The sequence below is a fragment of the Mytilus edulis genome, chromosome 11, assembly GCF_963676685.1.
Source record: "Mytilus edulis chromosome 11, xbMytEdul2.2, whole genome shotgun sequence".
NCBI lineage: Eukaryota > Metazoa > Mollusca > Bivalvia > Mytilida > Mytilidae > Mytilus > Mytilus edulis.
The window spans coordinates 61,962,710-61,990,208 of record NC_092354.1 but is presented as its reverse complement, the minus strand read 5'-3'; the positions used below and the strand labels follow the sequence as shown (position 1 = coordinate 61,990,208).

The 27,499-nt window shown below is 34.9% G+C and overlaps 2 protein-coding genes across 2 annotated transcripts; one reads left to right on the top strand and one right to left on the bottom strand.

Annotated features, from left to right (window-relative positions):
- The first annotated feature begins 74 nt into the window (after nt 1–74).
- LOC139494465 (zinc finger protein 845-like) lies at nt 75–16,649 on the top strand. The gene is made up of 3 exons (XM_071282625.1): nt 75–1,107; nt 11,109–11,212; nt 13,959–16,649. The coding sequence occupies exons 1-3, from the start codon at nt 399–401 to the stop codon at nt 14,859–14,861; spliced, it is 1,716 nt and encodes a 571-aa protein (XP_071138726.1). The 5' UTR covers nt 75–398; the 3' UTR covers nt 14,862–16,649.
- Nucleotides 16,650–23,053: 6,404 nt separating this feature from the next.
- Nucleotides 23,054–25,444, bottom strand: LOC139496014 (zinc finger protein 568-like). The gene is made up of 2 exons (XM_071284453.1): nt 25,316–25,444; nt 23,054–24,323 (listed from the first exon to the last, which is right to left on the bottom strand). Exons 1-2 carry the CDS (start codon nt 25,316–25,318, stop codon nt 23,235–23,237), a joined length of 1,092 nt encoding a protein of 363 aa, XP_071140554.1. The 5' UTR covers nt 25,319–25,444; the 3' UTR covers nt 23,054–23,234.
- Between the last annotated feature and the right edge of the window lie 2,055 nt (nt 25,445–27,499).

Sequence of the window (27,499 nt, the reverse complement as noted above, 5' to 3'; positions counted from 1 at the left end):
GCAGTTGCATCTCAACTTTTGCACAAATCATGGTGCTTTCCAAATTTTAATGATAATTATCTTTTCTTATTCAGAATTCAAGCCTGTTGGAGAAAGCAAAAGGCATGGAAGAAAAGTCACATAGAACCTAAAGAAAAAGTTTAACACCAAAATACGTTTAACACCAAAATACAGATGCTCCCTTTATACATAATACACGTATAAGACCATTGTAGACTATAGGTCACTTTATTCAAGATAAAACAAGATTTTATACTTATCAAAATAATCATGTGTAAATTGTGGTGAATACATATTGTTGAAAATTAGAGAACATTTAAGAGAACGCATAAGGAAACACATACTGGATATAAGGTTTTGAATGGGATAACGTTGTAGAGGTTTAATAAGTCAAAATCATGTCTCAGAAACATAAAAGAACAGACGGGAAGGATCTATCTTTTATGTGTGAAGTTTGTGGAAAAAGGTTTGGCCAGAGTGGACACTTACAGAGACACATGAGAACACACACAGGTGACAAACCTTTTAAATGTGACGAATGTGATAAAGAATTTTTACAAAAGTGTGACATAGAGAAACACATGAGAACACATACTGGTGATAAACCTTATAAATGTGATGTTTGTGGTACACAATTTAGTATGGGTCAGCACTTAAAGGGGCACATGCGAATACACACTGGCGATAAACCCCATGAGTGTAAAGTATGTGGCAAAGCGTTTAGTTCGAGTCACAATTTAAAAAGACATGGGAAAATTCACACTGGAGATAAACCGTATAAATGTGGTGATTGTGGAAAAGAGTTTAGTAGGGATATGCACCTTAAAAGACACATCAATACACATACTGGTGATAAACCTTTTAAATGTACTGTATGCGGGAGAGGATTTGGTGATAATGGAAATTTACAAAGGCACATTAGAACACACACTGGTGATAAACCACACAAATGTGACAAATGTGACAAAGAATTCATTCAAAGTAATGACTTGCAGAAACATATGAGATCCCATACTGGAGATAAACCTTATAAATGTGATGTGTGTGGGAAATGGTTTACTCAAAGTACTAGCAGAGATAAACATGTACGAACACACACTGGTGATTAATACTAGAGGCTCTCAAGAGCCTGTATCGCTCACCTGATTCTACTTGGGTTTTTGAAATCATATGAAAAAATATAAAATTTGGCTAAAAGTGACAACACAACCTCATTGATAAGGAAAGGAACATGTTTAATTTCATTCAAAAGTCCCCCACTGCCGGCTATCTTGGATGGCGGATCGGCTACAAAGTAACAACACTTGGTCAGCACCTCATAAGGAACATTCATGCCATGTTTGGTTTTATTCCATTCAGTGGTTCTCTAAAAGAAGTCATTTGTATGCATTTCCCATAGGGTCCTATGTTAAACTAAGTCCCCTGCTGGCTGCCATCTTGGATGATGGATCTGCTACAAAGTAACAACACTTTGTCAGCACCTCATAAGGAACATTCATGCAATGTTTAGTTTTATTCCATTCAGTGGTTCTCTAAAAGAAGTCATTTGTATGCATTTCCCATAGGGTCCTATGTTAAACTAAGTCTCCCGCTGGCGTCCATCTTGGATAATGGATCGGCTACAAAGTAACAACACTTGGTCAGCACCACATTAGGAACATTCATGCCATGTTTGATTTCATTCCATTCAGTGGTTCTCTAAAAGAAGTCATTTGTATGCATTTCCCATAGGGTCCTATGTTAAACTAAGTCCCCCGCTGGCGGCCATCTTTAATGATGGATTGGCTACAAAGTAACAACACTTGGTCAGCACTCCATAAGGAACATTCATGCTATGTTTGGTTTCATTCCATTTAGTGGTTCTCTAGAAGAAGTCATTTGTATGCATTTCCTATAGGGTCCTATGTTAAACTAAGTCCCCCGCTGGCGGCCATCTTGGATGATGGATCGGCTACAAAGTAACAACACTTGGTCAGCACTCCATAAGGAACATTCATGCTATGTTTGGTTTCATTCAATTTAGTGGTTCTCTAGAAGAAGTCATTTGTATGCATTTCTTATAGGGTCCTATGTTAAACTAAGTCCCCCGCTGGCAGCCATCTTGGATGATGGATCGGCTACAAAGTAACAACACTTGGTCAGCACCCCATAAGGAACATTCATGCTATGTTTTGTTTTATTCCATTCAGTGGTTCTCTAAAAGAAGTCATTTGTATGCATTTCCCATAGGGTCCTATGTTAAACTAAGTTCCCGGCTGGCGGCCATCTTGGATGATGGATCGGCAACAAAGTAACAACACTTGGTCAGCACCTCATAAGGAACATTCATGCCATGTTTGGTTTCATTCCATTCAGTGGTTCTCTAGAGGAAGTCATTTGTATGCATTTCCCATAGGGTCCTATGTTAAACAAAGTCCCCCGCTGGCGGCCATCTTGGATGATGGATCGGCAACAAAGTAACAACACTTGGTCAGCACCTCATAAGGAACATTCATGCCATGTTTGATTTCATTCCATTCAGTGGTTCTCTGAAAGAAGTCATTTGTATGCATTTCCCATAGGGTCCTATGTTAAACTAAGTCCCATGCTGGCGGCCATCTTGGATGATGGATGGGCTACAAAGAAACAACACATGGTCAGCACGGCATAAGGAACATTCATGCAATGTTTGATTTCATTCCATTCAGTGGTTCTCTAAAAGAAGTCATTTGTATGCATTTCCCATAGGGTCCTATGTTAAACTAAGTCCCCCGCTGGCGGCCATCTTTAATGATGGATTGGCTACAAAGTAACAACACTTGGTCAGCACTCCATAAGGAACATTCATGCTATGTTTGGTTTCATTCCATTTAGTGGTTCTCTAGAAGAAGTCATTTGTATGCATTTCCTATAGGGTCCTATGTTAAACTAAGTCCCCCGCTGGCGGCCATCTTGGATGATGGATCGGCTACAAAGTAACAACACTTGGTCAGCACTCCATAAGGAACATTCATGCTATGTTTGGTTTCATTCAATTTAGTGGTTCTCTAGAAGAAGTCATTTGTATGCATTTCTTATAGGGTCCTATGTTAAACTAAGTCCCCCGCTGGCAGCCATCTTGGATGATGGATCGGCTACAAAGTAACAACACTTGGTCAGCACCCCATAAGGAACATTCATGCTATGTTTTGTTTTATTCCATTCAGTGGTTCTCTAAAAGAAGTCATTTGTATGCATTTCCCATAGGGTCCTATGTTAAACTAAGTTCCCGGCTGGCGGCCATCTTGGATGATGGATCGGCAACAAAGTAACAACACTTGGTCAGCACCTCATAAGGAACATTCATGCCATGTTTGGTTTCATTCCATTCAGTGGTTCTCTAGAGGAAGTCATTTGTATGCATTTCCCATTGGGTCCTATGTTAAACAAAGTCCCCCACTGGCGGCCATCTTGGATGATGGATCGGCAACAAAGTAACAACACTTGGTCAGCACCTCATAAGGAACATTCATGCCATGTTTGATTTCATTCCATTCAGTGGTTCTCTGAAAGAAGTCATTTGTATGCATTTCCCATAGGGTCCTATGTTAAACTAAGTCCCATGCTGGCGGCCATCTTGGATGATGGATGGGCTACAAAGAAACAACACATGGTCAGCACGGCATAAGGAACATTCATGCAATGTTTGGTTTCATTCCATTCAGTTGTTCTCTAAAAAAAGTCATTTGTATGCATTTCCCATAGGGTCCTATGTTAAACTAAGTCCCCCGCTGGCGTCCATCTTGGATAATGGATCGGCTACAAAGTAACAACACTTGGTCAGCACCACATTAGGAACATTCATGCCATGTTTGATTTCATTCCATTCAGTGGTTCTCTAAAAGAAGTCATTTGTATGCATTTCCCATAGGGTCCTATGTTAAACTAAGTCCCCCGCTGGCGGCCATCTTGGATGATGGATTGGCTACAAAGTAACAACACTTGGTCAGCACTCCATAAGGAACATTCATGCTATGTTTGGTTTCATTCCATTTAGTGGTTCTCAAGAAGAAGTCATTTGTATGCATTTCCTATAGGGTCCTATGTTAAACTAAGTCCCCCGCTGGCGGCCATCTTAGATGATGGATCGGCTACAAAGTAACAACACTTGGTCAGCACTCCATAAGGAACATTCATGCTATGTTTGGTTTCATTCAATTTAGTGGTTCTCTAGAAGAAGTCATTTGTATGCATTTCTTATAGGGTCCTATGTTAAACTAAGTCCCCCGCTGGCAGCCATCTTGGATGATGGATCGGCAACAAAGTAACAACACTTGGTCAGCACCCCATAAGGAACATTCATGCTATGTTTGGTTTTATTCCATTCAGTGGTTCTCTAAAAGAAGTCATTTGTATGCATTTCCCATAGGGTCCTATGTTAAACTAAGTTCCCGGCTGGCGGCCATCTTGGATGATGGATCGGCAACAAAGTAACAACACTTGGTCAGCACCTCATAAGGAACATTCATGCCATGTTTGGTTTCATTCCATTCAGTGGTTCTCTAGAGGAAGTCATTTGTATGCATTTCCCATAGGGTCCTATGTTAAACTAAGTCCCCCGCTGGCGGCCATCTTGGATGATGGATCGGCAACAAAGTAACAACACTTGGTCAGCACCTCATAAGGAACATTCATGCCATGTTTGGTTTCATTCAATTCAGTGGTTCTCTAAAAGAAGTCATTTGTATGCATTTCCCATAGGGTCCTATGTTAAACTAAGTCCCCTGCTGGCGGCCATCTTGGATGATGGATCGGCTACAAAGTAACAACACTTGGTCAGCACCCCATAAGGAACATTCATGCTATGTTTGGTTTTATTCCATTCAGTGGTTCTCTAAAAGAAGTCATTTGTATGCATTTCCCATAGGGTCCTATGTTAAACTAAGTCCCCGGCTAGCAGCCATCTTGGATGATGGATCGGCAACAAAGTAACAACACTTGGTCAGTACCTCATAAGGAACATTCATGCCATGTTTGGTTTCATTCCATTCAGTGGTTCTCTAAAAGAAGTCATTTGTATGCATTTCCCATAGGGTCCTATGTTAAACTAAGTTCCCCGCTGGCGGCCATCTTGGATGATGGATCGGCTACAAAGTAACAACACTTGGTCAGGACCTCATAAGGAACATTCATGCCATGTTTGGTTCCATTCCATTCAGTGGTTCTCTAGAAGAAGTTCAAAATGTAAATTGTTAACGACGACGACGACGGACGACGACGGACGACGACGGACGACGGACGCCAAGTGGTGAGAAAAGCTCACTTGGCCCTTCGGGCCAGGTGAGCTAAAAATGAGTATTGTGTATGTTATTTGTACGTGTACATTTTTGTATAGTTTTAAAAGAAGTCAGTCAAATTCACAACAGAGACACACACACAAGTCATGGTGCTAGCTAGTTATTAAACTCTTAATGAGGACATATGAGGTATAGGGTTTTGTCAGTTTTAATTTACAGTCTCACACGAGCATCTGATTATTCAATTTCATAAAAAAAAATCTTATAAAGGACTTGGCCAGAGACCCGACGTTCAGAAACACATGAGATTGCACACTGACTATATATTTAACTGTATCATGTTTATCATGTTTATACATGTTATTTTATCATGTTTATCATGTTTATACATGTTATTTTATAGTTTGACAAATCTTTAAATTGTTTTATTATATCACATGTATCTTTATTTTTAGTTCACTGACACAAAAGGGCCAAGTGAGCTTTTCTTATCACTTAGCGTCTGTCATTAGTAGTCTGTTTACTTTTATTTTTAGTGTATTTAGTTTTAACAAAATGTATCTGATGACCTTGCCCATCAACCAAGATGGCCACCACGTCTTAAAAGAGAACATGTGAATTAATAACAGATTTTGGTTTATATCTCAGAACATGCTGAAACTAAATCTATAACACATATCTGACGTGGTAAACATGGTAAACATGTTCATAAGGTCAAGATATATCAGCCCTGAAATTTTAAGTTGCATTCATCAGATAACCCCTTGTTTTGGTGGTTGCTGTCCTTGATCAATGTTGAATTCATAATTTTATGGAAATTTTGCAGTTTTTATGCCCCACCTATGATAGTAGAGGGGCGTTATGTTTTCTTGTCTGTGGGTCCGTTCGTCCGTCTGTTCGTTCGTCCTTCTTCAGGTTAAAGTTTTTGGTCAAGGTAGTTTTGAATCAAGTTGAAGTCCAATTAACAAACTTAGTTGACATGTTCCCTATGGTATGATCTTTCTAATTTTTATGCCAAATTAGAGTTTTTACCCAAATTTTACGGTCCACCGAACATAGAAAATGATAGTGCGAGTAGGGCATCCGTGTAGTTGGGACACATTCTTGTTGGTTATTACCTTGAACTGTAAACAGCAAAATTGTTCACCAAAGTAAGACACCATGATCAAAAGTGTCACTTGACTCCATAAAGAGTAATTGCCCTACAACATGTACAATGTCAATTTTTTCGTAAATTTTTGTAAGTTTTTACAAAATATTTTCCTCTGAAACTACTGGGCCAAGTTCATTATAGAAAGAGATAAACAGCAAGAATGTTCAGTAAAATGAGATATAAAAACACGTACATCACCATCAATTTTGTCATGAATTCTTTCCAAAGAGGGGAAAGAACCCCGATATAAAACCAAACCTTAAATTCGATCTTATTAAAATTTCGCTCGCCGGAGTCTGGACTTAGGGGATACAACGAGAACGTGTCCAAGGGACTCACGGGTTTCAAAAATGATGCGTCCAGAATGGGTCTTAGCGAGAATCCTGTCCAGATTACCTATATGTTATAGAAAAGAGAATTTTTACAGACAAATGATAATGATATGTATTGCTTCTCTCTTACATGTCTAAGGCATGTAAGGCAATTTGTCTGCACACCGACATTATTATCTTCACTTGCGGGAGTGGATCGTAACCACTGGCTAGCGAAGACGCGACATTATATAAACATGCTCGAATCCTGGTTTCATGTAATATTTGCCACTGAACAATAACCACTAATCCATCGCGATATCAAATAACATATTCATAATTTAATTTAATTGTACTTAGTGTTATATATATAGAAAAGAAGATGTGGTAGGATTGACAATGAGACAACTCTTCACAAGAAACCAAATGACACAAAAATTAACAACTATAAGTCACAGTATTGTCTACGACCGTCAACAATGAGCAAAGACCAAACCGCATAGTCCGCTATACAAGGCCCCTAAATGACAATGTTAAACAATTCAAACGAGAAAACCAATGTTCTATATATAATTTATGTACAAAAAATGAACGAAAAATAAATATGTATCACATCAACAAATGACAACCACTGAATTGCAGGCTCCTGACTTGGGACAAACGCATACATAAATGCAGAATTATGAGGCGGGGCTAAACATGTTAGCGGGATCCCAACGCTCCCCTAACCTGGGGACAGTGGTGTAACAGTACAACAAAAGAACGAGCTATAAAAATCAGTTAGAAAAAGGCTCAGCTCATATGGATAAAATTATGAATACTACAAATACAAGTGTACGTGGCTGGGTATTTGCACATCCAAACAACACAAAGACACCAAGAACAGACATGAGAGTACTACTCGCAGTTACTGACAGTTAGTTCAAATCCACTGCCAACTTCCACCAAAAAGCATGCATCTAAGACTAAATTATCAATCAGTACACATCCGACATCCAATGGATTTAGTAAAGACGGCATAGACAGTCAGAGAAAAATACGACTTTGTGCAATGCCAAAATATAGGTATCGCAAGATTGTAGATCCACGCATGTAAATATGTATATAACAATGACATTCAGTTGTGTTTTAATTTAAGAATTGAATGCTAGCTGCTTTTTGTAAATTTATTGGGGTGCAAAAGCGTTGACCGAAGTACATTTTGTATGAAGAAGCGCTTCATACTAAAAATGTGCGCACGGTCAACGCTTTTACAACCCTATAAAGTTACAAAAAGAAGCATTCAATACTTATAATTACATTTTTTTTTTAGCTAGAATCATGAAAATACGATTTTTATCAAGTTTTCATTTAATTTACCTGTGCACTTTATTGTGGGACCTCGTGTCATCATGAATGATAAATGTTATTGTCTAATACAATTGTTTCAGGAATAGCACGTGATGTGCAGTTAATAGCCAATCAGAATAACGTATTGTAATTAAGAAATAATTCATGGAAGCCATAGATTTGTTGGAAATTTACACATGGCCTGGGCCGTGATATTCGAATTTTATCCTGAGCGTTTAAATAAACAACAGGAATCTATGACCTGTTTTAACATCTTTGAATTACAAGTTTTAATGTTTTCTCTTGTGTTTTTTTTGTCAACATGTATATAATACATTTCATTGCTTTTAATTTGAAACTGCTTTACCTTCCTTCTAAATGATCTTCTATCATTATTTTCAAACTCTGGAGGGTATTGATCATCACACAAAAAGTCATATAGCTGTTTATATTCACCACTTTCCATTTTTGTTTACATCTGTGTTGTCTTTATTTAAATTTCTATTATGATTTAACTAATTGATGATTGCTAAATTATTTCCCTTCTTTAGGGACAGAAAAAAATAGCTACACTATGAAATATTGTCTTTTGTGACATATTTTTATAAAACATCCATGAAATTATGTGCAAGTACTAGGGACAATTTTTCACTTAGGGGGACACGTTTTTATAGTTAAAAAATGTGATATTCTGTCCCATGAACAAAATTTCACAGATGAACTGTGAAATAATGTTCTAGAGGACACAATTTCATGGGACACTTTTTTGGCTTACATGTGGCTGTTCTATTTTACCCACTGTTCGATAAATGTAAAACAAATCTAATAAACCTGCATGAATGATTCCTTAACTAACCGCTAGAAAAAAAATGTGATTACTTTTTTTACTTCTCAGTAAACCCAACATTTGCAATTTTAAATTTACATTTTTTATCGTAAGCTACCGTCAAATTCACTGTTGACGTGTTGTAACCAATGAGCCGCCATGTTGACTTGCTGAAATCAGTAAATGTGCGAATACTGCAATAGAACAGAAAACAAGCAACACCTACCTCAATACTTTATTTTAATGCAATTGTATCCGAGTTTAGAAGGTAAACGCAATAGAAAAACCTTCAGCTTTGACGTTTTCATTCGTATGACGTCATGTTTTGAAATGGCGTTAATGCGCAAAAATCATTACTGGAATTTCGCGGAATTTTAATTTATTTTGTTTTTGTCCATTTTCCCGTTCTCTAATGTGTAAATTCTTTTTGTTATGCATCAGAATCAGAATAAATGTTCTGTAGGGTTTTATTCAATTGTAATTGTTAACACATCGAAATCCACAACCGTTTACACATAGGTTACGATACATGTGGATTTACGTGGGAGGCATATTTAAACAGCCATTTGTGTACATCTTGGAGTCTGCGCTAAGCATAGATATATCGAGAATTTTATCACGGTGTTGTTTACAAAGCGAAAGAAGCAGCTGCACGTCATATTAGAATGAAACATACATCTAATGTAATTATTTACTGATAACAAAATCAATATTAGTAATACCAATGAAAACAATATTTAATGATCTACAGTGTTGAGTTTGTAACCTTTAAGAATAAGTTTATCCAAATAAACGATAAGTTTACCAGGATCGTTTCTAAATTATCGGGCACGGTAAACTACATTTCCATAAAAGATGAGGATGTGCTATCCCGTTGGCATAAGTTTTACACAGGAACAACCAAACTTCAAACGGTAAGATGGTGCCCAAGAAACGGGAATTTCTCGCTACATTGAAGACCTGTTGGTGACCTTCTGCTGTTGTTTTTTTCTAAGGTCGGGTTGTTGTCTCTTTGACACATTTCCCATTTCCATTCTCAATTTTATCAGTAGTGAAAATAAAAAAATATCAATGGGGAACGAAAATCGTCACGTTTGTCGTCAGTTTTAGTGTGGAGTGTCCTGTTAAAAAAACCCCGAAATATCTCTAGGAAAGGACAGTTTGATTTATTGAAAGTAAGTTCGTTTGGTATACTAAATATAGTTATCCTATATTGCTTTAAATAAGAGAGAATTAAACATTTCAAAAAACCTAAACTAAATTGTTCACGTAAGTCACTTAACCATGAAAATGAGGTCAAGGACATGTCACTGACCGAACTTGACTTCGTAACACGAGGCATCTACATGTATATACAAAGTATGAGGCATCCAGGTCTTCCACTTTCCAAAATAATAATTAATGAAATTAAGAAGTAAACTAACGCCGCCGCCGCCGCGATTCACTATCCCTATATGTCGAGCTTTTTGCGACAAAAGTCGCAGGATCGAAAAAAAAAAAACCAACGTGATACACGGATAATACAAACCATAGATGTAATGTACAAACATATCACAGGCACTTGTCTCAGAAAAAATTGTTTTATATTAAGGTACATGTATAAAGGGAAAAAAATCTGAGACAAGTGCCTGTGAAACATATCCAAACTTCCAGGACAAACTTCAATACAACTGAATTTGCTACACCAAAGTTTATTTTTGAAACCACATAGACATTTGACAGCTTTAGAGATCAACTACATTGTAATATCCTTGCGCTAATATGCAGCTGTTCCGTCTCTTTCCTCAAATATTAAACAAAGCTAGGATTTGTATAGTTAGACTATACAAAATTAAATCCTTGCTTTGTTGGATTTGTATAGTCTAACTATACAAATCCGTAAAAAAATTCAAGCCAAATACCAAATATGTTGTACTACATAATACCTGGGAACAGTATATATAACATCACGTCATTATATATATGTTCCTCATAAAACTTGTATTTTTAATCACAATCTCTATATTATCAGAGAGACCGTAAATACAATTGTATTATACATGTATGTCTCTGATATTATATATAAACCATCAAAGGACCTTAAAATATGAATTTATACTTTTATAAAAAAAATTATTGTGTTTGTCAATCATGCTTGAGCGACACTGTGTATTCTTTATTAATTATGTTTGCAAGAATGGGCCGATTTGGTGTGGGGCGACTTGTCTTACAAACGAAAACTGGAACATCCTAAATATTGACATTGTGGTCAATCACAGAAAACAGTGACTTTTCGAATGAAGATTGGATTACTAGATATCGAGCCGGAGGTTATAATGTACCGAAGCTTATTTTTGTGGTAAGATTATGCTCATGTGTAATGAATTGATGTGAAAATCATGGATAAAGATATTTTATTAGTTTAAAATCCAAATCATAGGATAAAAACCAAGGACAAGACACTTATATAGTTTTTACCACAGAACACCAAAGAATTTAGAATACCACAGAACACCGCAGAATACCAATAAACACTCTAAATATACTACAGCACTACACAAATTACATTTAAACTACTGAAATACAACGGAACATTAAGATTACTTTATAAAATGCAAATCTATTAATACAGTCATGACAGTCTGTGGTGTTTTGTGGTATACAGACGCCACCTTTGTCTGTTGGCTGTACTCAAACGTGATGTATTTTGGTATCAGGTACATTCGTTCTGATAACATGTTTGTCCTGGTTCCGTTCGCCCAAAGGTCGTTCTCCCTACTTGTATTATAGGATTAAACAACTTTTTAAAGGAATTTATTGGTGTATAAAGTTGACCAATTCACTCACATGTGATATGTTTAGGAGTGACTTGGTCCAGTTTATACACCAATAAATTCCTGTACATTTTCTTTGTTCAGTGGACCGTGAAATTGGGCATCAAAAATTTAGTTTGGCATTAAAATCAGTAAAAGCATCATGTCATATAGTTTACAGACTATTTGCAAAGATCTTTCTCTTTCTTTTTACAATGTTTTAGCACTTATGGTTTTATTTACAGTTTGAAAATAGGCACTGGCTACGGTTACATGGAAATGTAACAATAACATGAATAATAAGAATATTATAATTGTTACATTGGAGTGGTATCAGGTCCGTTCGCGCCCAATATACTTTCGCACCCTACACGTTCGCACCCTACACGTTCGCACGTTCGCACCCAAGGTCCGTTCGCACTCTACACGTTCGCGCCCAATTTTAATTCAAATTCCAGTTGAATAATTGGAAAATCATCATTGTTGTTTTTAATTGCTTTCGTGTAAATACTGAATGTATTTATAGCTTGGTATGAGTAAAAGATTGAAGATTATAAATGAAAAACACAAAAAATAATTGTTTTTAACAGCTTGGTCCCTTTGATCTGAAACAATGAAACAATAAAATATAGTAAAACACTATTATAACCAAAACATGATAAAATTTATTCAAGACTTAAAAAAAAAAAAACGTAGTCAGAATCTCACTTCATTTTGAAACAAGTCAATGAAACAAAGTTATAGTAATACACTAACCAAAACATGATAAAGACTTATTCAACACAAAACAAAACGTTGACAGAATCCCACTTTATTTAGAAAGGAATATTATTTTTTATAACAAATTACTATCCAAAACATGATTAATTAAGATTTATTCAACATAAAAAAATGCTGTATCACTTTATTTTGAGACAATGAAAACAATAATACTTATAAGAATACTACTTAATTACAAAGTTAAAATTGGGCGCGAACATGTAGGGTGCGAACATGTAGAGTGCGAAAGTGAAAGGGGGCGAACATGAGTGGGTGCGAACGTGAATGGGCGCGAACGGACCCGGATTCCATTGGAGTCTAATTGCCGGAATGGAAAGTTGGGTTAGGAACCGATTAATTACGAATGTAACAATAATTATTAAGACTTCGGTTACTTTGAGTTAATGTTACATGAAAAACAGCAATGTACGTACGCTAGAACTTAAAAAGTGAAACCATTGAACTATATTTTTCGCCTTTGGAGGACTCAGTCCTAATCTGGAGTAAGAACATCAAAACCATGAATACGTAAAACTATTTACACACCATTTGTTGAATAATAATATTTATTATTTATCATTATCAGTATTATTAAGTACATGTATAAGAAAGAATTAAGCAATATAAAACTATAGATTTAAGTTAAAATTATTAATCTAGCGTACGTACATTGTGTGTGTTGTTTTTTTTTTTTTATTAAACTGAGTGGTATTTTGTTTCAGCAGACCTTTTTGTATGAACATCTCCCACATTCCCATGGCCAGCATCATTTTAACTGCCTAGACGGAATAAAACATGCGTTCATATAAAACACTTCATTTTGTATAGAAAGTAAGAACGACTGAAAATGAGGCTAAAAATAAAGAACATACATGAAATATCTTATTTAACATGTTTAAGAATTGAATGCTTCCTTTTGTAACTTACTATTGGTATCATGTAGGCGTCATTGTCAGCGTCATCCAAAGACAGATAGTTTCCAGATAATAACTTTAGTATAAGTAAATAGAAATCAATAAAATTTTAACACATTGTTTATAACCACAAAGAAAGCTTGGGATTGATGTTTGGGGTTATGGTCCCTTATGTTTAGGAATAAGGGGCCCATAGGGTGCCCAAAACAAACATTTTTGTAGTTTCAAGAAAATAAATTGAAGTTGTCTTTCTTTGTCCAGAATGGTTATTGAATCACCTAAAACCAATGCTTTTTGAAATATTCTTTGAAAATTGGAGTTATCTTTCTTTGTTTAAAATAGTAGTTGAATCAACTTAAATCAATGCTAAAAAAATTGAATACAATATACAATGCAATATTCACTTTTACTTTAAATTTAGTTTCTATTTTGTTTCGCATTTTACATGTTCCCCAATATTTTACATAAATGACATACATGACATGCATGTGTTTCTATACTTAAAAAAAACTGTTCCTGTAATATGATGTACTGAGCTGACAAAAGCCATACTGATTGCAAATATTCTTTTGTTCGCGTGGTGCTCCTCACAATTTTATGATTTTCTTCTCTTATTCAGATTGCAGGACATTCTGATAAAACAAAGGACGTCAATTCACAAAGAAAACGAAGAAAAAAAATGTCAGACACATTTAGTGATAAACCCCATGACTGTACAGTATGTGGTAAAGGGTTTGGTACGAGTCAGATTTTACAAAATCATATGAAAATAAATACTGTTGAAAAACCCTATGAATGTACTGTAAAATTGTCGGACACATTTAGTGATAAACCCTATGAATGTACAGTATGCGGTAAAGGGTTTGGTACAAGTCAGAGTTTACAAAAACATGAGAAAATACATACTGGCGAAAAACCCTATAAATGTACGGTATGCGATAAAAGGTTTGGTGTGAGTGATTATTTGAGGGATCATATGAGATTACATACTGGTGAAAAACCCCATGAGTGTACAGTCTGCGGTAAAAACTTTAGTTTGAGAAATTACTTAAATAGGCACATGAAAATACATACTGGTGAAAAGCCCCATGAATGTATAGTATGTGGTAAAAGGTTTAGTATGAGTAATCCCTTGAAGAAGCACATGAGAGTACATACGGGTGAAAAACCCCATGAATGTACATTATGTGGTAGAGGGTTTACTAGGAGAACTCAAGTGAAGGAGCACATGCGAATACATACTGGTGAAAAACCACATAAATGTACAGAATGCGATAAAGAATTTATTTCAAGTAACCAACTAACGAAGCACATGAAAATACATTCTAGTGATCCTGGGGACAAACCCCATGAGTGTACAGTATGCGGCAAAGTGTTCAGTTCGATTCCATACTTAGAGAGACATGAGTATATACATACTGAATATAAACCTTATAAATGTGGAGAATGTGGTAAAGAGTTTAGTCAGGAACAGAGCTTAATACAACATTTTTTTGTGCATTCTCCAAACAAACCTTTATAATGTATGCATGTGGAAGATGGTTTTTGGTGGTTGGAACTTACAGAGAAAGACGTATGAAGCACACACTGTCGATTACCCTCATAAATGTGACACATTTACAACGTGATAAACAATTCATTCAAAGAAGGGATTTACGGAGAAACATAAAATAAACCTTATAAACATGATAAATGTGATGGACAATTCATTTAAAGGATTGACTTACAGAGACACAGGAACACATACTGGTGAAAATGGGAACTGACAGGCATATGAGAACACACACTGGTGAAAATGGGAACTGAAAAAGGCATAACACACACTGGTGAAAATGGGAACGGACAAAGGCATATGAGAACACAGACTGGTGAAAATGGGAACTGACAAAGGCATATGAGAACACACACTGGTGAAAATGGGAACTGACAAAAGCATATGAGAACACACACTGGTGAAAATGGGAACTGACAAAGGCATATGATAACACACTGGTGAAAATGGGAACTGACAAAGGCATATGATAACACACACTGGTGAAAATGGGAACTGACAAAGGCATATGATAACACATACTAGTGAAAATGGGAACTGACAAAGGCATTTGAGAACACACACTGGTGAAAATGGGAACTGACAAAGGCATATGGAACACACACTGGTAATACACATCATACATGTGATGAACATTCATTCAAAGGATTGACTTACAGAGACACATGAACACATACTGGTGAAAATGGGAACTGACAAAGGCATATATGAGAACACACACTGGTAATACAAATCATACATGTGATGAGCATTCATTCAAAGGATTGACTTAAAGAAACACATGAACACATACTGGTGAAAATGGGAACTGACAAAGGCATTTGAGAACACACACTGGTGAAAATGGGAACTGACAAAGGCATATGAGAACACACACTGGTAATACACATCATAAATGTGATGAGCATTCATTCAGAGGATTGACTTGCAGAGACACATGAAAACATATATGTGTGATAAACCTAATAAATGCAGTGTATGGGGAAGTGAGTTTGGTGAAAATGGGAACTTACAAAGGCACATAAGAACACATACAGGTGATAAACCTTATAAATGTGATGAGATTTAAAAGGTTTTAGCCAGAATCATAGCAATCTTTTTTTATATGATTTCAAAAAGCCAAGTACAATGAAGAAGAGTCATGTGAGCGACACAGGCTCTTGAGAGCTTCCTTTTTTCTTTTGTATAATTGTATGTTGTGCATTTTTAAAAATTAATTATTGTTTAAACTAGTACACGAAAATCAGTCTGGTCAAGCAGACATTAAGTATAGGGTTTTGTTAGTTTTAATTCACAGCCTCGCATGAGAGGCATCATAATATACATGATATATCGCGCATGTGATTAAAGGCTTTGTCAGAGACAAAATATGTATTAATTTAAAGCATTGGTTTGGCTCAAGAATATGAAATGTTTTATAACTATTTCAAATTGGCACATTGTGTTTAGAAATGCATAGGGTTAAGAAATGTAAATGAAAAACAAAGATTTTTATCTGATGACTTCACAATCACGTCTTGATATGTACTGTTTTCACAAAAACGATGAAAAATATAGAACTTATGCAGTTTTCTATCTTTATTCCCATCTTGTGCAGCCCAGAAACAACAAAATAATTTAACAGAAGCTTTATTATAACTATTGACATAATCTCACCAAATATAATCATGATAATGTTTTGTCTTACATGTCTTAGGAGGGCACATACTTTTTCATTCTACAACATGTGCCTACCAGAAACGGGGAGAAAGTTACAAATCTCACCGCTATGTTATGGATGCTTAATTGTGAAAACTCGCTTTAGTGCGCAAGTAACACAGTATATATAGTACCAGAAAATCTGGCAGGACTGCATGCATGATTAATTTGTGCAGAACAGTATAGACTATAGTCGGTTTGGGACTGTTCGTCAATGATCGTCATAAATGTATTAATAATTGATAGTAAATATTGTAAACTAAGTGTATATATAATATAGTATAGTAAATTAAAATTATGGCACAATCAAAACACATCCTTTTATTTTTCATCTTTACATACTACTATTATAAACAAAGAAAATATAATAATGTTACAAAATAATTAGATACCAGTGTTTGCTATTCAGTATTTATATTCCATTTAAAATTAATTTCAAGTTAAGTGAAATAAGGGATACGCCTTTCATTAGGAAAATGTGTATTATCATAATTAACTATGTCCAAAAGTGCCCGTTTAAAATAGATTTTAACACGCCATGCAAGTTTACTTTACAATAAATATATATTTAAATTCTCGAAAGACAATGTTCAGATCCGTGCCAAAGTTTCTTTTCATAAATTGTTTGTTCAAAAAAAAAAACGGGTGATATATATAGACGAAACCGGGTGATTGTGTAGTAACAACATTGACGAAACCGGTTTATTTTAATTTGACATGACCCTTTTCTTTCGTTCCATACACAGAAATACAATTATTGAGATGCTCATAATAACTAAATTTGCAATCTCCGTGTCAATATCTATCTTCCCGTAGCTTTCTTTCCGTACAATGTGAACAATTTAACGAGAAATTAAACAATTTTGAGGCAAGGTTCACTCAATTCGTCATTTTGACATGCATTTTGACTTATTTCTCCGTTAATATAGAACGGTTGTAGAAAATATTGCATCTCACAATAGAAAATAGTTGTATATGTATATATATTTTTCGATATCATAAAAAAATAAAAAAAAAATAAGGAGAAACCTACCTTCTTTTGTCTATTGATGTTCCGTCATTGTGCCGGATGTTAGATACCATCGAGTCCGAGCAAAATTTTGCCGGTGTGGTTTAGACACACGGTGTATTTCACAACTGTTGCTGTAAATGCTGTCCAATTAAGAGACAATATTTCAGGGCAATGGCCATTATTTTGTATTGTCTTCTTCTCTGACATAATATTTAATATAGTAAAGTTCTTCATATTTGATTTTACACTTCCTTCTTATTGTTATTCTTTCATTGTCATTACCATTAATGCTGGGAATTTCTAAGAACTTAAATTTCTCTATATTCATTTCCATCCATTCTTTATTTGTTTACATTTGTATATTGATCAATTTCTCATCAATCCTTCATATTTTAATTAAAATTCAAGAATAATAAAACTTTGTAATGAGCTTTGCTGCAACTCATTTAAAGCCTTCTTCTCTATAAATGAGATAGGTAAACATGCTAGATATACTTACTGGAGGTGTGATGAGATGATTGAAGCTGTTAATTTTCTCCTTGATATATATTTGTGTACGTTTCGGCAACAAAGTTTATTGACAGGTTGTAGGTATCCCCATGGGCACTAATTTGTACCCCTTTATAACAGACTTGTTTTTGTACTCTTACGAATTACAATTTATGACTAAACTCAGTAAAGACCCGTCGAAATTGCATTTAATTGATAAATTCAACAACACATACCGTTGTCTTGATGATATTTTTTCGTTAAATAATCAAGAATTTTCTCAATATACTGCTGAAATTTACCCCAAGGAACTTACTTAAAATAAATCAAATGTATTCGGTAATAACTGTCCTTTCCTGGATTTAGATATGTCGGTTTTATACGGGAAACTCCACACAAAAATTTACGACAAAAGAGACATTTTTTTTTCGTTCCCTATTGTTAATTTTCCATTTTTAGATGGTGATGTTCCTTTGGCACCATCTTACGGTGTTTATATTTCACAGCTCGTTCGCTATGCCGGTGTCTGTTGTGACGTTTTTGATTTTAACGAACACAATCTATGTATTACTGGTAAATTATTAAACCAGGGATATCGTTACCATAAATTACTTAAAACCTTTACTAAATTTTTCCATAGATATAAAGATTTTGTTTTGAAGTTTGGTTGTGCCTGTAGAAAACTTATTTCAAATGGGATAGGCTCAGGGTTGCACTAATGACAGGACGATTGCCCGGATAGTGACAGGACGGTTGACCGGACGAGATATAAATAGTCATAACTATTTTGTTATTCGGTAGATTTGTTTAATATTTGTAGACCTTAAAGATATTAAAATATTTTTTATGAAAATCAAATAAAAAAAGTGAAAAATAATATTTTTGAGTAAATAAAGTTGACCGGACGGTATTCACACTCGCCGTTATACACTATACATATATTCAACTCCTCGACAACATGTGTTAATATCTCTTTTGTTTTACAATATTTGTCCAAGAAATTCAGGAACCTGTGAGATTTATAAATAAATTATACGAAAATATAAATTTATAGTAAAAAAAAGAAGTTTTTTCTGCTGAAAAAGTTGACCGGACGGTATTCACGTTCGCCGATATATACTTTAAATCATATTGAAATGATCAACACAAGTGTAAATATCTTTTTTGTTTTACAATATTCGTCCATGAAATTCAGGAATCTATGAGATTAATAAATATAACATACGAAAATATAAACTTCATGATAAACAAAAATGTTTTTCTGCCAAAAAAATGGATTAACAATATTCATGATTTAAGTCATGAAAATGAGAAATCTGCGACTTCACTAAATATATAATATGAAAAAAATGTTTTTCTTCAAAATAAAGTTGACCGGACTGAATTCACATTCGTCGATGTATGCGGCATTGCCGTTTAACGATCTTTCACAGAGACATATGATACAAGAGATTCGCAACTCTAATAGAGTCTATAGCTCTCTGGTTTTAAGTATATTAACGGGATCGACACAAGTGTTAAAAACTCTTTTTTTCATTAAGCCCAGAAATCTTGTCAAGTTTTGCTTTCTTCACGCCGGAAGGTGGACTGTCAGTAAGAAGTATCTGAGGATCTTGACTGCCATTATCAGCATACCTCCATCTTAGTAGATTTCGGTGTTGATACAGCCTTCTGTTTTGAAGGTGTTTTTAACTTGGCTGGTGTTTTCAACTTGGCTGATGTCTTGAACTTGACTGGTGTTTTGAGTGTTTTTGGAGACTGAGGTTCCAAGGGAAAGGACACTCAAATAAGTGTGCCTCCTAAGAGTCCGAGAAACTATTGGGGTGCACGTTTTTATGTAATTTTTTTTACAGAGCTTCTGGGGGTCTTGAACGGCAGCCAGACCCCTCACCTTATGGCGAATATATTTTGCCTCACTTTTAAAAGAATCTATAGTTAAGCCCCTGGATACAGTAGAAACGAATTCTATAATGACGTTAAGCACGTAATAGCGTCAATGCATTGAAATACGACAGAGCAATTTGATAAATAACTCTTCTATGAAATCTAAATAGTTCAGCTTTATGAAATTTATATCTATAGATTAGGCAGGTATTACTGTTTCCAAAAATATAAAAAAATATTCTTTAACTTTTCATAATAGTTTCAAATAATGATACAAATGTTGCCAAAACGTCAAAAATATGCGTGTCAGACGTAACAAATAATTCGCAAAATAACTTTTGTGGGAATTTTTGTGGTCTAAAAAAGAGTTTAAAATACGCGAAAATTTGCATGAATGATAAACGTCATATATAATTTATTATGTCATTGCTATTTTTTGTGTTGATGGAACGGTCAAAGCTGATTTTTTCAAAAATAAATAATCCTCGCCATGGTCAGGTTTCGGAAAATGTTTTGTATTCTTTTCAATTCACTGTAATCTTTGATTGGATTCTAATTGCCAACTGATTAAATAAGTTAATTCAATTACAGGTATTTGATGTCTATAAGGTGTGAAAACTTAAATGACATGATTATTGGCTTGATTGGTGATAACAACAGGTGGCAAAATTAGATAGTAATCTAATTAAATAATAAATATTTTAAATATCAGGTCCTTTAGTGTGCTGGTGAACTTACTCAAGTCAACATGTTGGGCTCAAAGTTTTTATTATAAAGTATATATTTTTGTATAATATATTTACTAATCTCACAGATTCCTTAATTTCATCAAGCATGGAGAGATATTTAACATATGACGATCAGCTCAATATATTTAAAGCATCAATATCATCAAATGTGAATTCCGTCCGGTCAACTTATTTTGAGGAAAAACATTTTTTTTTACTATAAAAAATATATATTCGTATAACATATTTATAAATCTCCAAAATTCCTTAATTTCATTGACAAATATGGAAAAATAAAAGAGATATTAACACTTGTTGTCGATCATTTCAATATATTTAAATCATATATATCGGCGAATGTGAATTCCGTCCGGTCAACTTTTTTTGAAGAAAAACATTCTTATTTACTATAAAAACTATATTTTCATATCAAGTATTTATTGATATCGTAGATTTCTTAGTTTCGTGTAAAAATATTGTAAAACAAATAAGATCTTAACACTTTTTTTTTTATAAGTTCAATATAATTAACGCGTACATCGGCGAATGTGAACACCGTCCGGTCAACTTTTTTGGCAGAAAAACATTTTTGTTTATCATGAAGTTTATATTTTCGTATGTTATATTTATTAATCTCATAGATTCCTGAATTTCATGGACAAATATTGTAAAACAAAAAAGATATTAACACTTGTGTTGATCATTTCAATATATTTAAAGCATATATCGGCGAACGTGAATACCGTCCGGTCAACTTTTTCAGCAGAAAAAAACATTTTTTTTTACTATAAAGTTTATATTGTCGTATTTAATATTCATTATTCTCACAGATTCCTGAATTTTATGGACAAATATTGTAAAACAAAAGAGATATTAACACATGTTGTCGAGGAGTTGAATATATGTATAGCGTATAACGGCGAGTGTGAATACCGTCCGGTCAACTTTATTTACACAAAAATATTATTTTTCACTTTTTTTATTTGATTTTCATAAAAAATATTTTAATTAAGGTCTACTAATATTAAACAAATCTACCGAAGAACAAAAAAGTTATGACTATTTATATCTCGTCCGGTCAACCGTCCTGTCACTATCCGGGCAATCGTCCTGTCATTAGTGCTTCCCATGTATGGATAGCACATCCTCATTTTTACGGAAATGTTGTTAACCGTGCCTGGAAATTTAGAAATGATCCATGTAAACTTGTCGCTCCTTTAAATAAACTTATCCTAAAAGGTTTCCTATTCAACACTGTAATAAGATCATTGAATATTGTTTTTATTGGTATACATATTGATTTTGTTATCAGTAAATTAAAAGCTAAATAATTATTACTAGTATGTTATAAACATATACATATTCAGGGATCTACAATATCTCGATACCTGTAACTTGGCATTGCACAAGGTCATGTTTTTCTCTGGCTGTTTATGACGTCTTTACACTAAATCCATTGGATGTTTGATGTGTACGGATTGATGGTTTTGTCTTACAAATGTAGATGCATAATTTTTTTATTAGTTGTCAGTGGCTTTGAATTAGCTGTCAGATAACTGCGAGTACTCTCAGATCTGTTCATAGTGTCTTTTTGTGTCGGGATGTATAAGTACCCAGCCACATCCACTTGTATTTTTGTCCATCTGATGAGTTAAGCCCTTTCAACTGATTTTTATAGTTCGTTCTTATGTTGTACTGTTATACCACTGTCCCATGTTAGGGGGAGGATTGGGATCCCGCTTACATGTTTAACCCCGCCACATTATTTATGTATATGTGCCTGTCCCAAGTCAGGAGCCTGTAATTCAGTGGTTGTCGTTTGTTTATGTGTTACATACTAGTATTTGTTTTTCGCTCATTTTTTTTTATATAAATAAGGCCGTCAGTTTTCTCGTTTGAATTGTTTTACATTGTCTTATCGGGGCCTTTTATAGCTGACTATGCGGTATGTTCTTTGCTCATTGTTGAAGGCCGTACGGTGACCTATAGTTGTTAATGTCTGTGTCATTTTGGTCTCTTATGGACAGTTGTCTCATTGGCCATCATACCACATCTTCTTTTTTATATTTGTATTACTTCCCTTGGAGGACACAATTTACTAGCAACAACTGTGAAAATTTGTCCTGTGAGTGGTCACTATTTCATATTGTTAGCAGTAAAAATCTGTCCTTTTGAGGGACACCATTCCATGGCAATGGACATTATTAAATATCAAATTTCAATCAAAAACTGTCCATGTGGACACTTTTTCACAGAACACTGTTATGTCTTACATGTATACATAACATACACAACATTCACAAGGTTATGGTTAATCACCAGTGTGTGTTTACAAATGTAAATCTCTGCTATAACTTTAACTGACTCCTTTACTACACAAAATATCAAACAAAACATGCATAACTATAAGGTTAATCACCGGTGTCCTGTGTTCACAAATGTTTATCTCTGTATGACTCTGGCTTACTCCTTTACTACACAAAATATACAAACATACATGTAACATACATAACATAAATAAGTATTCAAAGTTTAATCACCAGAATGTGTTCTTAAATGTGTATTTCTGTTGTTACTCTGACTAAATCCTTTTCCACACACATGACATTCATAAGGTTTATCGCCTGTGTGTGTTCTTACATGTGTATTTCTGCTATTACTTTGACTAAACGATTTTCCACACACATCACATTTATAAGGTTTATCTCCAGTATGTGTTCTCATGTGTCTCTGTAAGTCAAGCCTTCGAATAAATTCTTTATCACATTCTCCACATTTATAAGGTTTATCTCCAGTGTGTATAAGCTCGTGTCTAAGTAAGTTCCGACTCGTACTAAATCCCTTACCACATACTGTACAATCATTAGGTATGTCACCTGTATGTATTCTCTTGTGCCACTTTAAGTAAATACTTCTACTAAACCTTTTACCGCATAGTGTACATTCATGGGGTTTATCACCAGTATGTGTTCTCATGTGTACATTCAAGTTATTTCTCAAACTAAACCTTTTACCGCATAGTGTACATTCATGGGGTTTATCATCAGAATGTGTTCTCGTGTGCACATTCAAGTTGCATCTCAAACTAAACCTTTTACCGCATACTGTACATTCATAGGGTTTATCACCAGTATGTGTTCTCATGTGCACGTTCAAGTTACTTCTCAAACTAAACCTTTTACCACATACTGTACATTCATGGGGTTTTTCACCAGTATGTGCTCTCATGTGAATCTCCAATTGGTTAATCCTACTAAACCAGTTACCACATACTGTACATTCATAGGGTTTATCACCCGTATGTATTCTCATGTGCTCCTTCAAAGGATTACTCAAACTAAACCCTTTACCGCATATTGTACATTCATGGGGTTTTTCACCAGTATGTACTCTCATGTGCTTCTTCAAGGGATTACTCATACTAAACCTCTTACCACATACTGAACATTCATGGGGTTTTTCACCTGTATGTATTTTCATGTGCCTACGTAAGTAATTACTCAAACTAAATCCTTTACCACATACTGTACACTTATGGGGTTTATCACTAAATGTGTCAGACATTTTTTCTTCCTTTTCTTTGTGAATTGGCGTCTTTTGTTTCATCAAATGGCCTGCAGTCTGAATAAGAAAAGATAATCATAAGATTGTGAGATTGTGAGAAGCGGACAAACAAATGACAAAAGCATATTTGCAATCAGTACATGGCACATGTACAAAAATGTATCAGTAATCTTTTTTGTAAATTTATCGTTTTTCGAGATCTAAATTGACAGTGTGCCGGTGGCATCCCTCAAATGGTTTTCCATTTTAAAGTTTGTAAAAGGTAGTTGGTAATTAAACAATTAGTTTTAACTTGAATTTTCCAAAAATTCCAATATACTAATAGGTGAAATATTGTCCACATTCATTTGTCATTTGGTGTTTGAGGTTTGCCTTTTATGATCTTTTATAAGACGTTTTTCAACACGTGTACAAATCAGCGTAGTTCTTATGTTGATGTTCTTAATAAATAAGAAAGGTCAATCATCTCTGTGTAAAATAAGATTGAGTGCACAAAATCTTGCTATTAAAAAAGGCGACATTTAGGTTTACCCAATGGCAATGATGAGTTTATACAGTGTGACATTTCAATCGTGTGAGGTAGAAGATGAAAATAACTTTTTACTGAAATGTGAAAAATTTTAAAACTACAGAATAAACCACAGGAGTTTGAAATCCTATCAATAACGAAGTAAAAATATACCAAAGTCGACTATCACAGTAGAGAGAAGCGACAGGAATGCAACGCATTTTTCTACTTTTTTTAAAAGTGACGTTTTGGGTCGGAATAAACGCTAGCCGTCCATTACAAAACATATTTTTACTTATAAATAAACAAAAAAAAATAGAAAAAAGTCGCTAAAACTGTTATAAAATATTTTTATAAATTTTGTATAAATTTTTGTCAATCACGCATGCGCAACAACATGTATTCTTCAGTATTGAAGCCTTGTTGACCTTAAAGAAGAAGAAGAAGAAGAAGAAGAAATAAAATTCAAACGACTGTGCATAAATAAATCATATCATTTTTATGACACACTTGAATTCATTACATAAGAGCATATTCTCACCATATAAATATTTTAAGCTTTAAGACATTATATTTAATATAATCATCACTGTGTCAAGATGTTATCTTCACAAATTGAAATTGACAAAAACACCATTTTCTGTAGACTGTAGATGTCAATATCTAGGATGTTCCAGTTTCCGGAAGCATGACACCAAATCGCCCCCATTTCTCCACCAACTCGCCACTCTTGTTAACCATGTTAACTAACTCGCCCCACTTATGAAAAATGGTTACGCTCTATCTGTTGTTTTGGTCGTATATTAAAAAAAAACTCGGGATCAATGGATTCGTTTTATTCATTGTAACCTGAAACAAACCATTTTATAAACAGATCAAATATTTTAAAATTTCAAGGTCTCATGAATAGTAGCAACCCGTCTGAACTATTTGTGCTGTATTTTAAAATAAATGCCTAGAATCTCTTGAGTAATTACTTAATGTCTCTATTTTACATTTGTATTTAAAATTTATACTGTGTTAATTTATTTGTATATGTCTCTGTACCATTGTACTTTGGTTTACGAGAATAAAGATATAAATATGTTATCTGTTACCTAGTCTTTATCTTCCTCCGGCTAGCAGCCAGGAGCTTCGCTTCTACAGCGTACTTCTTTATTTGCACCCTAACCCTTACACACGGGGCACTCACAAAATTGGTTATTGTATATTTCATAATGGTAGTTATTATAAACAGTTACATATATACAGCATGCGGACTAATTCATCACCATGTGAACGAAGTTAAGTTATTACACATTTAATTTCACTCATCCATATCGCCGGATGATAGTTCACCGGCTATTTATGTATTAGCATTAAAATTTTACTGTCCAAACGCTAGATCCTTGTTATCATAAAATCTATAAAAAAAAAAACTGTCCACTGTTCATTATAAGGTAAGCAATTATTCTATATATAACACTCCTGCCCTCGCATTAGCGTTTACTGTTCAAACACTACTAGCTAGTATATATATCCTTAATTGCTATCTTAAAATATAAAAAAAACCTCTCGGCCACTGTTCATTTATTATTCAGTTATTCTATATATAACACGCAAACAAAATACTTAAAATCTAATCAGTTGATATCTTACAAGCCTCGGATACGAGTTTTCAGTTCAAACACCTCTTAATATTGCAGAATAAGAATCACTATATATAAGATTATATAAATTCTGACATTGTCTTGAGACTAAACTCATTGGACGTTGGAATGTGTACTGACTGATTGATATTTAACCTATTTTTTTACAAGTTGTTATTGGCAGTTTGATCTAGCTGTCGGTAGTCTGTTTTCAGTATTGTCAGTCATTCCTCCGTCAACAACAGGAGTAGGAAACACTGTGACTATCTTCTCATCACTGGCCCCTTCTACCAAAGTGGTATGTGCCTCACCGTCTGAGGTGGAGTCCCAACTTTCTTGGGCCTCCTTATCACTAGCCAAAGTTGTCTCTATTGTGGCAGCAACCTTTTGAATGCTACTGTGATTCTTAACTGCAAAAATAGTTCCTATGGGTTCCCTCATAATATTGGCTACTGAACCCTCCTGGTCGCCTGTGAGCAATGCTGCAGTAAATAAGTTGCCTTGGGGCTATCTCACATTTCCCTTCTAATGGTATGGCTGGGGTATCCACCATCAAGGAATACCCCTGGTTGGCCCTTATTTTCCAACAACCACTGTCGGAGTCCTTTATTAAAGTGAACCTTCTGTCCACATCAACCTTGATCAGTTTATGAATATCAGGTAAGGAGTACCCGTCAAAGCCTGGGTCCCTTTTAAGGATTTCCTCAACCAACAAATACCCACCTGGGAGAAGGCTGTGGTCCAACTCCGGTGCACCATGCCCCAATATGTTCCAGAGACATTTTAATAGGTAGCAGTCCAATCCGCTTGAAGGAGTTGCCTCTTTGTTAGAATTGGAGCACTGCTCTGATTCCATCTCTGCTCTAACCTTCACCAACACTCTAGGTTCTCTGTTCCCCTCTCTGTCCCTGGCACCTACCCCTGGGCCCACTATAGCTGCCTCCGCTACTCTGCCTTGGGGTACAGACTCAACTACTGAGAGGCCTAACTTCATTTGCGGGGACTCACTCCGGCCTCCTGAGTAGTCCCGTTTAAGTTTAATGGTCCTGTTTCTGTTCTGCTTGACTGAATTGTGGAGCTAACAGTTCTATCCTTCT